This window comes from Bos taurus, chromosome 21, assembly GCF_002263795.3.
Source record: "Bos taurus isolate L1 Dominette 01449 registration number 42190680 breed Hereford chromosome 21, ARS-UCD2.0, whole genome shotgun sequence".
In the NCBI taxonomy this organism is placed as follows: domain Eukaryota; kingdom Metazoa; phylum Chordata; class Mammalia; order Artiodactyla; family Bovidae; genus Bos; species Bos taurus.
Window position 1 is genome coordinate 582,284 of NC_037348.1, and position 17,053 is coordinate 599,336.

The 17,053-nt window shown below is 38.8% G+C and overlaps 1 protein-coding gene across 1 annotated transcript; it reads right to left on the reverse strand.

Moving 5' to 3' along the window:
- Window positions 1–222: 222 nt before the first annotated feature.
- Window positions 223–15,193, reverse strand: LOC112443246 (ankyrin repeat domain-containing protein 26-like). The gene is made up of 7 exons (XM_059879418.1): window positions 14,966–15,193; window positions 12,731–12,747; window positions 12,267–12,388; window positions 11,938–12,104; window positions 7,757–7,863; window positions 2,837–2,904; window positions 223–260 (listed from the first exon to the last, which is right to left on the reverse strand). The coding sequence occupies exons 1-7, from the start codon at window positions 15,191–15,193 to the stop codon at window positions 223–225; spliced, it is 747 nt and encodes a 248-aa protein (XP_059735401.1).
- Between the last annotated feature and the right edge of the window lie 1,860 nt (window positions 15,194–17,053).

Below are 17,053 nucleotides of genomic sequence, written 5' to 3' on the forward strand. Positions count from 1 at the left end.
ATCACAGGTCAGCTCATTTTAACCAGGGTTAATTCAACTATTGCCTAATTAAGTAAAAGTAGGACACACCTACTTTACAAAGCTGCTGTGATGACTCTATGAGGTCACAAATGTTAAGCACGTAATGCAGTGTCTAACCCAGAGTAGAACACTCAACAACCATTAGTTTCTCTTCTCCATGTTCCCTTAGTTAAACATATAATTTAAAACATCCATAAAATCCTACCTCCTTGAAGAGTCCTCTTCAGAACTCTCATCCACTATTAAAGAAAAAAGCAAGATAAATTTTAAATCAACAGAAGAAAAATACAGAATATTAAAACCTCAAGACTGAGGCTTTGTTTAAAAGTATTCCTTTCAAACCACACCTGGAGGCCACACTAGAGGAAGGGAACAGTGGTTGTACTATACTCGTAGACCACTAATGCCTAAGAACCCTCCCTTTATAGTCATCAAATGCAAAACAAAACAACAAAGAAAAGAACTGCTGTTTACAATGACCATAATCCTAACCAAACTCCAGGAAACTGACAGAAAATGATACTATACCATTAATACAATAAGTACTATAAGCTGAAAATAGCATGCTTAAACAGCACAGTATTTCTGGATTTCTATTGCCTGGAGCACTGAACAGAGACTATAGGTGTCTTACTGGGACATGACAACATCTCTGGCTCTTTAGTTCACAATGAAAATGCCCTATCACAGGGAAGCTTGGTCAAAGGCACTGAACCTCAGAGCAAGGTAAAACATTGGAAACAAAAGTCTTCTCTTCCTGGCCGTCTTTCCAAAGTCAAGAGAAATATGAAAGATGTAGTGATTCCAAGTTTAGAAAGGACAATCTCTTGAAAGGAAGGTGGGAGAGGGCAAACGGGTAAAGAGGCTCAATTCAGTGATGAGAATGTGGACTAGACTTGTAGTGGTGAGCATGAAGTAGGGTACATAGAAGCTGAACTTTTTAAAAAAGTTCCCTATATATTTTTTAAAAAGTTCAGCTTCTGTTTGTGTGTGTGTGTGTGTGTGTATGGAACTTTTTAAAAAAGTTCAGCTTCTGTGTGTATATATACTAACATGTTTAAAAAGAATCTCTTGGGACTATCTCCTTCCATTGCTCAAGAGTATCTGGACCACACAGAGCAGGATGGTCCAAAGAGTGCTGTGTACTCTTGAGGGATATCATTATATCAGTCCTTCCCATTATGTAGCAAATGTTTATAGAAATCATGCTTTTTCAGCTTGGAAGGCATACATTATCACATTCTAAGCTGATGAACAAGGGGAGGGAGGGAAGGATGGAGGGAGCCACGGACTCTGGTGCTGTTGGACAACATTTCCCAGGGTCGTCATGATCTGATGCTGGAGGGATGACTCACATGCAGTGACTCCACGGGGAGAGGAGCACTGCAAGCTTGAGCAAGGAGAGCAAGGGCAGTGATTTTTAAATGTTTGCACTCTGTGACATCAGAACAATGCTTAGTACTTAAAAGACACTTGAAATTTCTGTTTAGTGAACAAGTAAATAAGCATGTTTTCTTTGAAAATTTTCTGTAGAAAAATATAGAAATTAACCAGAGAAAAATGCTATTCTGAGCATATTGAAGACCAAGATACTGTCATCTCTGTATCTCCCCTGACTAGTGTAATAAACCAATCTATAGTACTTTGATAGATGTTTTTGTTGTTCAGTCACCAAATGGTGTCTGACTCTTGTGATACCATGGACTACAGCTCACCAGGCCCTTCTGTCCATGGGATTTCCCAGGCAAGAGTATGGGAGTGGGTTGCCACTTTCTTCTCCACGGGATCTTCCCGACACAGGGATCAAGCCGTATCTCCTGCATTGGCGGGTGGATTCTTTACTACTGAGCCACCTGGGAAGCCCCCTTTGATTAGATAGAGGTCTACTCAATTAAAGGTATCCTTGGACACCCTGTACAATGTGCTAAATGCCACATCCTGTGGACCTAATGCTGTTTTTGTTAATGCAAAGTATTTTTGTGCTTTTATTAGAACCTGCAGAGTCCCAAGTTGTTCTATTTGAATATCTATTATGATAATCTTTTAATTGATGGCAAGAGAACATCTTGTTCTTACAAAACTATACTCTCACGACAATTGTCCAACACACAAAAGAAAATATCTGATCCTAATGAAGTCAACCTATCTCACTCTCTCTAGATCTGTAAGGATTGAAGTTGGTAATCTAGACCTGTTGGTACAATAGGCAAAATAACTGGTTCTCAACCAGGCATTGCTTTTCTGCCTTCTGTACAATTGGTAGGTATCTTTCAGAAATAATCTCTCACTACTATGCTGCACACTGCCTCAGCTTTGCAGTTATTGTTTATCATTTCTTATCCTACCAGGAAGGGATTATTCAAGTTCCCAGGTTTAATGATGGTAACTATTTTAGTGAAACTAATCACTACACAGTAACTACTAACTATTCATTCACTAAATGTAAACGATTTCTAAAAATGAAAGTTCACTTTCATAAGACATCCAATCTGCTGTACTATGACTATAGATGAAATATACATTATACTCACTTAAATTTTTTTTCTGATTTACACAAAGATCTAATATAGGACTTTAGGGGCCATATTAAAGAGATGGATTTCTTTTCAGACAATAATGTCTTTGATGTTAAATCACCTACAATTAACTTTTTAAAGAATTCTGAATACTAGAGTATAAAGAAATTAATTAAAAAAATAAAATACACATGCAATTTACACTAATTTTTTCATAGTTCTTTCATTATTGAAACTTCCTCATTCCTACTTTATCTATGGTAGAATCACCGAGAGTAATTCGGTATCAGATGACATACCTGGGTTGCTATTGTCAGGAGAAGATTTAGATCTCTTTTCTTTATATTCAGAAATCAGTTGGTGAAAGCTATGTATTAAAAATGCGATAAATATTTTAACACTGATATGAAAAACAACTACCAAATTCTTAGATCATTTCAGACAATGTCAGAGATATGAAAACTTCAATTGTCACATACATTTCAAGTTTCTAAGTTCTATAAACTTTTATTTAGCATGTAGTAAAGGAGAAAGTAAAGGTATATTTTCACCCTGCTTATTTAACTTATATGCAGAGTACATTATGAGAAACACTGGGCTGGATGAAGCACAAGCTGGCATCAAGATTGCTGGGAGAAATATCAATAACCTCAGATATGCAGATGACACCACCCTATGGCAGAAAGTGAAAAACTAAAAAGCCTCTTGATGAAAGTGAAAGAAGAGAGTGAAAAAGTTGGCTTAAAGCTCAACATTCAGAAAACGAAGATCATGGCATCTGGTCCCATCACTTCATGGCAAATAGATGGGGAAACAGTGACTTACTTTGCTTTTTGGGGCTCCAAAATCACTGCAGTTGGTGATTGCAGCCAAGAAATTAAAACATGCTTAATCCTTGGAAAGAAAGTTAGACCAACTTAGCATATTAAAAAGCAGAGACATTACTTTCTCAACATAGGTCCGTCTAGTCAAGGTTATGGTTTTTCCAGTAGTCGTGTATGGATGTGAGAGTTGGACTATAAAGAAAGCTGAGCACAGAAGAATTGATGCTTCTGAACTGCGGTCTTGGAAAAGACTCTTGAGAGTCCCTTGGACTGCAAGGAGATCCAATCAGTCCATCCTAAAGGAAATCAGTCCTGGGTGTTCATTGGAAGAACTGATGTTGAAGCTGAAACTCCAATATTTTGGTCACCTGATGCGAAGAGCAGACTCATTTGAAAGACCCTGATGCTGGGAAAGATTGAAGGCAGGAGGAGAAGGGGACAACAGAGGATGAGATGGTTGGATGGCATCACTGATTCAATGGACATGATTTTGGGTAAACTCTGGGAGTTGGTGACAGACAGGGAGGCCTGGCATGCTGTGGTTCACGGGGTCCCAAAGAGTCAAACACGACTGAGCAACTGAACTGAAAGGAGAAAGAAAAGGAAGATGAAGTAGTCATGAACTCAGGACAGTACAGCTCCAATAATTAACTAGATTTAGCTTGACATACGGAAAATCTCTTGAGCTTGCAAATCCTACCTCTATAACCAACTGCTCTTTGTTCCTGGAGGAGTTGTTTCTCTTCTGTTCAAAGTCTTCCTCTACACAACTGGGATATTACTACCTTATTTCACAAGAGGATTAATAGGATGTAATGAGATAATATACCCCCAAAATGCTTGCAGAAACAGTCAAATAGTGGAATAATTTCATCTTCAACTTTATTGCTGTAACTACTTTGGAATTCCAAGTAAATCCCAATGTGTGCTTTTTCATACGTTTCACATTCAAGTGTTGCATGAAACTGTTATTAATTCTGGTGATTAGATGTTCTTTGTGGTTTGTAATTTAGGGAATCTCCGCTTTTAGATAATGTGTACCTAAATTTATTTATAACATATGAATTCACTACATTAGAGAACATAATGATCCCCCATTATTGCAGCTAATTACACCAAGAGCAGAAAACTAATCACAATCAAGACCTGGCCTGGACCACTACTCTTCCTTCTCTATCTTCTCAAACTCTGAACCAGCAGATCTTTCTGACAATGATGTTTAATCTCCATGTTCCTCTCCAATTCACTTGGAAGACATATCCCTACTCTTACACTGGGTACTGGCAAGTTCTAGACAGGGCTTACCTCTCTGAATTCCAACTATCTTATTTGAGATTTAGGGATTTCTGCTGAATTGGTTCCTTATGGGGCAGATTCTGAAAACATTTAAGGTGGAGGCAGACAGAAGTCCGTTGGAAATTTTTCATTATTACAGGAAACAGATCCCATGAGGGGCCAAGCATAATTAGGGAATTTCAGGCAAGTTGGCACCCACTACTCTGGGAAGGATGACAGGGAACCTGTGACCTAAGAAAAAGTGCCGCCACAGGACAGAAATCCACCTTGAGGTTCAAATCTAGATACAAAGGAGAAAGGGAAGTCTGCTCAATCCCTGCAGGAGCACCTGACCCTCTTTGACAGCCTAAAAGGGCCCCCACTGACATCTGCTAGCAGAAAAGACAAATAAGAGCCTCAAGGGCACCTCATCGTGACTATCTAGGCTTCCACGTGGGCTCCACATAAGGTCTCTGAGTGAGGGGGGAAGCTAGGCGGCCCAGATGCCTGAATTGGGTGCTGGAGCTTTGTTTGCAACAGTAACTGAGCGACAAGCGTACATATGAGAACAAAGGAGCTCTCACTCTGAAGTAGACATGTGCATCACCTTAAAGGCTGGGGAACCTGGACCCAGAGGGGCAGCCTGGGAGCAAAGGTCAATCATGAGCCCACTGCAGGATGAGTTGTTGTTGTTGTTGTTTTTCCTTTTAAAATGATTTTATTAAAGGTCTTTATAGAACCACATCCAGACTCCAGATCCAGCTGCCAAGGAGACCTTATCAAGACCAGCTGTAGCAGCAGTGCTGCAGCAGTAGAATCAGTGCAAGAAACAGAATGCTGAGAAGGAACTATTTTCTCCCCTCCAAATGACTTGTGGAAGAGGACTGTCTCGTTGATCTTAGGGAATTCTCTGGGTTCTTGGAAAATTCAAGTGAAAGCGTATAGACAAGCAAACCCTCAAGGGAAAAAAGGATTTGCTGCTGAAATAAATATTTCAAGATCCAAAGAACTAGGTAGAAATATCACAACTGTGGCACTGTTCATACGCCATACCAAGAGGTCACACTTGGAATGAAATAGCTAATGTCAAGCTTTCTAAGGATCAAGGTCTACATGTCCTGAGATAAAGCATCCCAAACCCACAGCCAAGAGTAACTAATTGGCCTTTGCTTGGCTTTCAGCTCCTGAGGGGAAACATCTCACCACCATTCTCCAAACCGCCTGCACCAAACTGGAGCTCTCACTGGTCATGTAGCAAGTAACAGTTAAAATTATTTTTGGCTGCAGTTTAGTGAGAACTGGCATTTTAATGTGAACACTTACATATTAAAACCACTGATAACAGCATATTCTTCTGCAGTCCATCCAAAAACATCTTGAGAAAAGATGTCAGCACCTTGTTGAAGAAGAAGTCTGACAACATTTGTTGATTCATACTTGACAGCAAGCATGAGGGCTGTTCTAAAACAACAGAGATGACTTCAGCCTCAGGAAGTTGAGTTGACTTAAACAGTTAATTTGAGATGCTTTACCAAGTGAACGCCTTGCCCTTTCATGAAGAACTGACCATTTAGAGGCTCAAGTGTGCATCTTTGCAAATTACCTCCAAGGCTAAAATGAAGGGACAGAAAAGAAGCCTCCTGTCCCACTGGGATGCCAGGTAGCAGCACTTACTATTTCAAAAGTCCCTGTTGGGGACTTCCCTGGTGGGCCAGTGGATAAGACTCCAGGCTCCCAATGCAGGGAGCCTAGGTTCCATCCCTGGTCAGGGAACTTGATTCCATATGCTGCAGCTAAGAGTTCCTACAACTAGGACCCCATGTAGCCAAATAAATAAATGTTTTGTAAAAATAATAATAAAGTCCTTGATGGACAAGAAATGATGCTGAGGTCACTTATCTGAGGCAGATGACTATTGAAGGGATAAATTCCCTATTTCCTCCTTAGTCTGATATATTCGGCTTCAAAGTCAGCTAGAGGTTGGGTTAAGGAAAGGCTACTTGCAGGTTTAAATAAAAAAATATTGATAATAATGGGAATAAAAACAATCATGGTGGCAGTTAATGATGTGGACAATCGTGTGCTAGGTGTTAAAATGAAATACCATATATAAAATCTTTCTTACACACAGGCACCTTTGAAAGATGCATTACTATTTGCCTTTTGTACCAGGAAACTTATTTGCTGATGATAACCCTAATCAGTAGGAAACCTAGGAATTGAACCTAGCCTGAATCTAAAGCCCATCATTTTCATCTGTATCATTCACCTCTGACTTGTCTTTGTTAAAGGAACTGTTTATCTGATCAAAGCTATCTTTCTTGCTTCTACCTGCATTAAAAATGGAAATATCAAAATGTACTAAAATGAGAAAGGATAAAAACTGATGAGCCTGCAGGATCAGGTGACCGTGAGTAATAATCACCTTTTTGTGGCTGTTGTTATTTAGTCGCTATGTTGTATCTGACTCTTTTGCAACCTAGTAACATCGGCATTCTTCAAACACAGTAATTTAAAACAAAGAGTTATCCAAAAGACAAAATCAAGTCTTTTAGGTTTACTATGCATCTTATAAAAGTATATACATACAGAGTAGAGGTTAAAGAATTCTTTTAAAAGAATTAAGAAACTTGATACTGTCATGAGGTAAACTAAAAAGCAGAATCCATATTTCACAAAGCTAATAAAACTAATTTGAAATCCCTCAGCTATTACAAGATCAACCAACCAAACAAAAAGAGGTTGAATATGACATTGGTCAATATTATAAAGGAATATGAATCCTGCTATATATTGTTCATGATACCCAGTCATAATAATTGATTTTCTACCTAAGTGATGATGCGTTGATCACAAATGAATCCGCTTATTCATTTAATCTTGATATTACCATCCTAGAACAGCACTAAGGGTTTTTTTTATTTTATTTTATTTTTAAACTTTACAATATTGTATTAGTTTTGCCAAATATCGAAATGGATCCGCCACAGGTATACATGTGTTCCCCATCCTGAACCCTCCTCCCTGCTCCCTCCCCATACCATCCCTCTGGGTCGTCCCAGTGCACCAGCCCCAAGCATCCAGCACTAAGGGTTTTAAAAAGAAAAAGAAAAACAGTACCTTTTCATCTTATCAACCGCATTTATATTTGCTTTTTTATTTACTAAAAACTCCACCATTTGCTCTCTCCTTTCACATATCACAAGTAACAGTGGTGTCAGGTCATCCTGTAAAACAGGGAAAACCATTTCTAATGTACACAGTTAACCTATTTCTAAACTGAAATTAAAATCATGCAATACATTCTCTGAACTTAAAAATAAAAGTCAGAGTAAATGAAAGAGAGCCCCCTCCTCATTGCCCTGTGCACCTTCTTTCTCTTTAATATGTTCCTCCCCTGGGCTTTCCCTAGTGGTCCAGTGGCTAAGTGTCAAGCTCCCAATGCAGGTACGGGAGCGGGTATCATTTAGCTACTGTATCAACTGAATATTTTAGGGACAATGCTGAGGCAGAAATATATAATACTATCTGTAGCATGCATAACCTATCCAAGGATGACCATGAGTAAACTCAAAAGGTTTACAGACATTCCAGTTGAAATATTATTCTCTACATGAACATGCAAAGAGAGAAACTTTTTTTTTTTTCTCTTTCAAAAAGTCAACTGTGGGAACCCTGTTTTACTGTTTTCTCAGAAATGTCTCCTGGAATTTAATCTTATTCATTCTCTCTTCCTTGCTTGCTCTTTCCACTGCCCTTCCTTAAGTTAGATATTCTGGCTGAGAGGTCAGCATTAGCTAGATACTAACTGCATGCAGAATGAGCACCCTCCCCACCTTATCTTCAAAGACCCTTCTTGATGACTCTCATGTGATTACCTCCAGACCACCAGGAGGAAGCTTCCAAAATCCTAGAGTTCTGGTGTCTGTCTTGCTTTACTGCTCTTAGTTAAAGACTGCAACATAAAGTTACCAATGAATACATGCTCAACATTTTCTCGGGGAGTTGCTCTTCCACCAGCTCTCCCTGCACTGTCTCTTATAATCTTGTGTGTTTGTGAGAGTTATTCAGTGTGAAACTGCCACAACCAACTTAAAAATTCTAATTTGAAAAATTCAATCCCATTCTTAAGAGATTTTTTTAAATATGAAATCAATTATAGATTAATTAGGTTGTCTTTAAAAACCTTCAAATATTTATCAAAATAAACTATCAATCAAAAATTGGAAACTCAAATGCTTATGGACGGAAAGCTGATGACGTGAGTAAGTGAAAAAGCCAGGTGAGACTGGTAACCCTGAAAACACATGTCCCACATAGAAGGGGTGGCCTCTGCACGCAGACCAAACAGTAGGATAGGCTCAAGGGAGTCCAGATTTGGTCCTTCTGCAAGAGCCTCCTAAATTTGAAATGTTGACTCAATGTATGGAGGTAAACTAAACATATCCAAGGGCCATGTTTGGGTTATGGCCCACTTTTGGTTTTATGTTTGCTGTTTCCAAACAGGTAGGTATAAAGCAAATATTTGTATGTGAAACATTTCCTTTCTTTAGTATCATATGTTTCACAAAATAAAAATTGGGTCCCAATATGTAATAAATAAGGCTATTAAGACTCATAATTCAATTAAACATAAAGTCTTTTAAAAAGACTCATAATTCACAGTCAAGAATGTTTCCACTGCCTGTTCAAACTACAATCTATCTCTAGAATTCTTCTAGATTGTTAATAAAATGGATCATGAGTTTCCAAGCCTGCTGAAAATAAATGCTTAAAACAATCCCCCTCTGTACTGTTACTAACTTCACGGGTTTTAAAGCTCTCATCTGCTTATGCCAGGGATCAGCAATTCTAACAGACACACTGCAAGAGTCTGTCCTGCAGCTGGCACCAAAAAAGGCTCATGAGTTACTATTACTGCAGTCAGGAAAACCCTGTTGGTAACAAACATCTGTTGACCTAATGACCTGGATGATAAATGAAGGTGCAAAATCCTTAAAGGGTCAGACTCTACATACGAAGTGACTTCACCATGAGCAAATCGCTAAAGACTCTCAGAGTGTCACTGAATGATGAGTGGTTGGAAGGAAAAGAAGTTATTGTTCAAGCCTATAGATATTGCCAAAGATACTCCTTTTAATGTCTCAAGCACAGGGGCAGAGAAAAAGTCAGGCTAATATTGTTGGAAAGGAGGGAGCTGATGGAAGTAGCTAGCATTGATCAAACTCCAACGCTTCAGGAGACTACTTTCTGTTGTGAAGGGTGCATTTAGAAATTACATGTATTCACTCCATAGTTATCCATCAAGGACTAGATCAGAATCTCAAGGGAATAGTTCTAAATACACACGTCCATGCGTTCCTCGATTTACTCAGTCAAAATCTACAGCAAACAGCCTAGGCTTATACATTTTTAAAATAAGTTTTCCCAAATAACTGTGGTTCACCAGCAGAATATAGCTGAGAATTAGTGCAGCAACCACTCCAGTCTCATCTCTTACTCACATGGCCAATTCCTTCTCTTACGTGAAGGTTTGAATAAAAAAGAAAAGTGTAAGAGGCAAGAGTCATCAAAACTGCAATTTTAAAAAATTTCCTGGGTAAACAGTGGTAGAATAGGGTCTAGTAAACCCAAAAGGCAACCTGATCTCATTATTTATAACCCCCTTACTTCCTTCCCATCAAGATATTCTAGATGGGAGAGTAGAGTCTAGACTCTTATCTAAGTGGATGGTTCTGCCAGAATAGGATAATATCAAGTAGTTATTTGTTCTTCTTTCTTAATTCCCACCAAATCACCACCTGTTCACTGTCAGTCTGTTTTGATCAGAGTCCTCTTAAAACTGGCACCTAGGCAAGTTACAATTCACTCACACTGTTTTTCAAAATAACAACTATTATCCCTGAAAACTGAAAAGCATATAAGAAATATATAAACTGAAGGAAATAAAAAGCACAAACCAAAATCTCAGGACTTCCATGGTGGTCCCATGGCTGGGTCTCAGTGCTCCCAGGAAAGAGGGCCTGGGTTCGACCCCTGGTCAGAAAACTAGATCCTACATGCTGAAATGAAGCCCAGCTCAGCCAAATAAATAAATATTAAAATAAATAAATCCTCTTCTTGGCATTTCCCAACTGCCAAAATTCCAGCTTGACTTGCACTTTTCACTTGCTTGCTCCTTTTCCTTTCCTTTTAACTTATTAAGACTTGGGCAATGAGAGAGAAACTGTGTTTATATAAACCATTTTTCATAAGACGGGAATTTGTGAACAGCAGCAAGATTTCTAATATGTTGTAAAATGCTTTCGTTATGTTTGAATTTTAAGACAAAGTCTACTGAGACAACTTTTGCTTTACTGTGTTATTTTAGACTGATTACAAAAAAAACAAAAACTGGGGTAAAATATTTGGAAAATGTTTTACTTAACAAGTGCAGTGTTATCACAAATACCAGCAATAAACACATAAAGGAATGCTTTACTCTCTAATGCTTGAGAAATATCATGATTTAAAGTGAAATCCTAGTTTGGTTCCTTCAAAATACTTTCACTCAGGGAAGGCTGGAGCTTCCAAAGATGGAAAACTGAGCCCACCTATGAGAGTGGAGGGAGTTCCTGGTGGGGCTGCAGCTGCAGGACGTCACGTGCGTCCTGGAGAAAGCAGGAGGGGCGGCTACACCATCACTAGCTCCACATGCATAGCTGCAACCCCGCTGAGCAGGTCCTGGGGCTGAGCGCAGGAGACCCTGAGGTGTACATCATGAACCAAGCAGTCACCAGCACCAGTGAATGCCCTTGCTGGGAGTCAAACATGACCTGACCCTCTTGGCCGGATCTCAGAACCGGGGTCCTGGAGGGCTCAGGGCTCCAGGCTTGCTGCCTCCCAGGCCCACTTGCACTCACCGGGCTGCCCCTCATGGGCACTGGGTCTCCTTCCTCCTCCAACCCACCCCCAGGGGCACCCATTCTTTGAGCCCCTGGAAGCAGCCACTCCTCACATTGCTTCACTCTCCCCAGGCCTTCATCATCTGTGGGCTCCGAGCCTACCACCAACTCCCGGGCATGGTCTGATGGGAAATCTTCCTTCTGAGGTATACAGCTGGCTGGGAGACAGAGCTTTGCCCTCTCTGTGGGCTCCAACATTTTCCCCCACCCCTTGCAGTGGCTTTGGAGTTGTTTCCATGGTAACAGGGCTTGTTGGACACTATTCCGTTTACCTATTTACATAGTTAGAAATAAAACACTTCTAGTTTAAAAAAATGCTTTGCAAATATTTTGTAAATAAAGTTAGTTGAGATATACCTTGTTCATGGCTTCTATATTGGCGTCACAGGAAAGCAGCTTTGCTGTGAGTGATATATTCTGGCAAAAGACAGCGTAGTGGAGAGCGGTGTTCTCACAGACGTCCATGACATTTGGGTTGGCACCATGCTCCAGCAGAAGGGTCGCACACTCCTCTTCTTGGCATTCTATGGCGTGTCAGTGTTGCGCCAAGAAACAGAGTGTAAATTCTAGGAATTCAAAGTAAACAGTCCACAAGCTTCACCGGTTTGCTTTATCTAAATGAGATGAATTCACTTTTAGTCTCAGTAGTTAAATCACACCCACCTCGTGTGGACATGGTTCACTGCCCCATACCTTCATCAGCGCTGTCCTGTTTTCATCATCACAGAGGTTAAGTAGGCATTTTCTCTCCAGGAGCAGAGTGACCATCACTGAATGGCCATTGGCACAGGCCAAGTGGAGGGCAGTCCTATGAAAGCAAGAGGAGTTTTCAGGAAACTGTAGTGTTACTGTTTCAAAACAAACAACTGTTCCTGTGATTGAAAACATTCAGTAGTATGCTGTTCCTATCCCTCTCTAAAACAAATATTTCGTTTCCTTCTGGAGAAAGAAAGAACATTATACATTAGCATTAGCTCTTCTTAACACAGTAATGAAAGAAAATTTACTTGAATACAATGACCATGACCTTGAGATTCAGCTCAACTTGGATTTGAATTTGACTTTCATTCTGTCACTTAGCTGTCACTCAGCCTCTCTGTGCCTCAATTTCCTCATCAACAAAATGGAGAGAGAGAAGTAGTTCTCTCACAGGACAGCACTGCGATGCTTAAATGAGATCCATGCAAAGAGTTTAGAACCATTTCTGGCACAGGTAACAGCTCAGTAACTGTTAGGTAATATAATCATACTTATTACTATTACTACTTTTTTACAAGGACAACATCTCAATGAAGTCAAAGGATATCATACCTCCTTTGCAGATACATTTTGAGGATTAGAGACAACACTGTGCTTCAGTGATTCTAATATGTTCATTTTCTGACATTTTAACGTCTCTGACATTGGAATGAAATTTATAATTCACAATGTCTGTACAACTATAATTGGTAGCATTTTTGTTTGCTCATTTCTCATTTTTCCTGTTGATCTAATTACCATAAGGTCTTTTGTCTACAGTTGCTTCTTTTTAATTAAAATATAGATGATGCATATTACATATTATTATATATTACAGGTACACAACATTGTGATTCACAATTTTTATAAATCATACTCCATTTAAAGTTATTATATGGTATTTGCTATGTTCCCCGTGTTGTACAATACATCCCAGCAGCTGGCAGGATTTTAGTTTCCCCACCAGGTATCGAACCCTGGGCCCACAGCAGTGAATCTTAACCATGGATGACCAAGGAACTCCCTAGATTCCCTTGACTTCTGAAAAGGCTGAAAGCTGTCAGAAAATATCAATCCTCAAAACAAATTCTAAAAAAAAATTGAAAGTGAGAAATCATTTTTATCTGTGCCACTTTCCTATTAGTGCCAAAAAGACAAGCCCTGTCTGGTAATCCGACTTGCCTATAGACAGCTTGATCTACAAAGAGTTTTAAATTTTTTGTGTTGTTAAAATGTTAAATCAACATCCAGATTTCTTTTTGTTGTGTGTGTGTGTGTGTGTGTGTGTGTGTGTGTGTGTGTGTGTGCTGAAATCCAGGAAACTCCAGAATTCTTACTTTTGAAATCATTCTTAGAAAGGTCTTTGGGGTGGGAGGGAGGCTCATAATGAAGGGGCTATGTGTACACTTACAACTGATTTATGATGTTATACAGCAGAAAACAACACAACATTGTAAAACAATTATTCTCCAATTTAAAAAAAAATAAGGTTAAGAAACAGTAGAAATAGAAAAAAAAAAAAAAAGTCTCTGTCCACAGATAAAAAATGTATAAATAGGAACCTGAGTTTTATTCTGGCACTTTTCTCACTGTGCATATTTGAAATGTTTGATCCATACTCTATCTGAAACTTTTTGGTGAGATAAAAATTGAGTTACTTTTCTCTTTTACCAGGTTATTTCTCCACCATCTACACACAGTTTATCATTTCTAACAGAAAAGGTCATCATTTTCAAGTTCTAAAGTTTTACATACATTTGGGTGTTTGGGCATTCTGTTCCATTCATTTATCTATCTTTTCAGTTGTTAGTAAATGAACATTTGTGGGCACTTATAGCACATTTTGATATCTAGAAGGGCAAATCTTCCTCTACTATACAAAACTTTTAATTTCATCACAACAATTAAAGACAGCATATGTAACCCAAAATCTTTAAAATTATGAAATGTTGATTTGCTTTAAATATAGAAAGACCATACATCCTAAGAAAATGTCTTTCTATTCAAGGACACAGCCAGCTTCCTGCTTCAAAGCTGTCTTCTAAGGTCCTTCAGCAAAGAACACATATACCTAAGTGTACACTTATATAAAATGGATATTGAATTGTATTTTTAATCCAGAAGTTGATTTGACATGGGAATTATTTTGCTCACTATGCAGTTTTCTGTACTATATAAACTTACGGTATAAAAAATGTACATTAAAAATAAGATATTGACAACAGCAGAAATCTGTCCACTGCCATGATCCACAATAGGTGATCCATGAAGAAGTGCTTTCATAAATCACATGAGAAAAAATGTGAGAGCCAAAAGGTTCAGAAGATTTCTTGAAGGCTATATAATTTGAGAGTTTTTACTCATGAGTACATCATGGTAACCCATGCAAATAAAAAGTAGGAGGAAGAAAGGAAAAACAGATGCTATTCATGTTTCATTTCATTTCTGTGATTACCGACATTCAGTTAAAAGACTTCAAAACTATCAGTAAAGCTCTATAAGGAGAATTATAAGTGGGTCCAAAACCAACTAAGGATTTTTGCTGCCTATAGAGTCTGTGGGGTGCTGGATCCCAGGAAGGTATCCAGGAGCCTTGGAAGGGAAACTCACAGGAGGGATCTCTGCCAGGCCCTTCCACCCCGCTTACCTGTTCATCTTTTCCGTCGTTCAGGCCATTTTTTCCAAACAACAGTACATGCTGCACTTTGGCTACGTTGCCCACAATGGCAGCTTCGTGGATCTTTCTGAGGACTTTGTCTCGGATGCGGTATCCTGGCTGGAAGTTGATTCCATGACCGCTGTCTCTCACCGGGTTGATGGAGGAGCCAAAGGGCGACACACCGTTCTTACTCCTGAAGCCAAAACTCTTCTTCATCGCAGAGCCTACGGACTCCAAACACATCTCACCTCTCCCTTGGCTCTTCACAGTCCCCTAAACCCAACACGAGCACTACAGGTAAGCCAGAGCCATCTGCCACAACCTCCAAGCTGGGAAGCTCAACGGTTTGGAAGCTTTCATCCCAGGATGATCGTCGCTAAGCAACACCTCTAAACACATTGCCCATGCACACAGAGGCCTGGTGTGCCAGCCCAGTGCTCATATGCAAGAACTGTAAGTTCATTTCCTGAAAGAAACAAACAATATCAATAAACCCTTACCTAAACTAAGAAGGAAAGAGAGGAAACTGAAATATAGAAATGAAAGTGACATTATAACTGTATAACTGTCAAAATAACTATAGTATCCAAAGCAATCTATAGATTAAGTGCAATTTCTATCAAATTACCAATGGCATTTTTCATATAACTGGAACAAAAAATTTTACAGTGTGTATGGAAACAAAAGACCCCAAATAGACAAAGCAATCTTGAGAAAGAAAAGCAAGAGCTGACAGAATCAGGTACCCTGACTGCAGACTACTCTGCAAGCTTCAGTAATCAAAACACAGTACTAGCACAAAAACAGAAATATATTGAATGATCAATATAACGAGACAGAAAGTCCAGAGAGAAACCTACTTACGTACCTGTGGTCAATTAATCTAGGATAAAGGAGGCAAGACTATACAAAGGAGAAAAGACAGCCCCTTCAATATTGGTGCTGAGAAAACTCAACAGCTACATGTATAAGAAGGAAATTAGAATGCTCCCTAACATCATACATAAAAATAAACTCAAAATGGAATAAATACCTAAATATAAGACAGGTCCTGTAAAACTCAGAGGAGAATACAGGCAGAACACACTCTGACATAAATTACAGCAGGATCTTTTTTCATCCACCTCTTAGAGTAATGAAAATAAAAACAGAAATAAGCAAATGGGATATAATTAAACATAAAAGCTTTTGCACAGTGCAGGAAATTGTAAACAAGACAGACCACAACCCACAGAATATTTGCAAATGATGCAATTGACAAGGTATTAATCTCCAACATATTCAAACAGCTCAAAGAACTCAATATCAAAAAGCAAACAACCTGATCAAAAAAATGAGTATAAGATCTAAATACACATTTCTGTAAGGAACACCTACAGACAACCAAAAAGCACATTAGGGATGCTCAGAAAGGATGCTCCACATCACTAATTATTATAGAAATGCAGAAATACTATAATAAGGTATCATTTCACACCAATCAGAATAGCCACCTTCAAAAAATACACAAATAATAAATGCTGGAGAGAGTGTGGAGAAAAGGGAATCCTTCTACACTGCTTATGGAATGCAACGAGGTACACCCACTGTAGAAAACTCTATAGAGGTTGCTATAAAAACTAAATATAGAGTTGCCATATGATTCAGCAATCTCAGTCCTGGGCATATATCTGGAGAAAACCATAATTCAAAAAGGTACATGCACCCCAATGTTCACTGCAGAACTATTTACAATAGCCAAGACATTGAAGCAACCTAAGTGTCCATCAACAGAAGAATGGATGAAGAAGATGCAGTACACACACACACACACACACACACACAACGAAAATGGAATATTACTCGGCCATAAAAAGAAATAATAATGCCATTTGCAGCAACACACATGGATCTTGAAATTACAATACTAAGTGAAGTAACTCAGACAGAGAAAAACAAGTATCACATCACTTACATGTGGAATTTAATAAAAATAAACTTATTTACACAACAGAAACCAACTCAAAAGATCTCAAAATCAAATTATCATTATGAAAGGGGAAACATGAAGGGAAGGACAAGTTAGGAGATTGGGAT

Coding starts and splice junctions, on each gene's coding strand:
- LOC112443246 (XM_059879418.1), bottom strand. CDS start 15,193: ATGAAGAAGAGTTTTGGCTTCAGGAGTAAGAACGGTGTGTCGCCCTTT. Junction 7,864..11,937: donor ATATAGAAGCCATGAACAAG/GTATATCTCAAC, acceptor CCTGTTTTACAG/GATGACCTGACACCACTGTT. Junction 2,905..7,756: donor GCGGTTGATAAGATGAAAAG/GTACTGTTTTTC, acceptor TTTAATACATAG/CTTTCACCAACTGATTTCTG.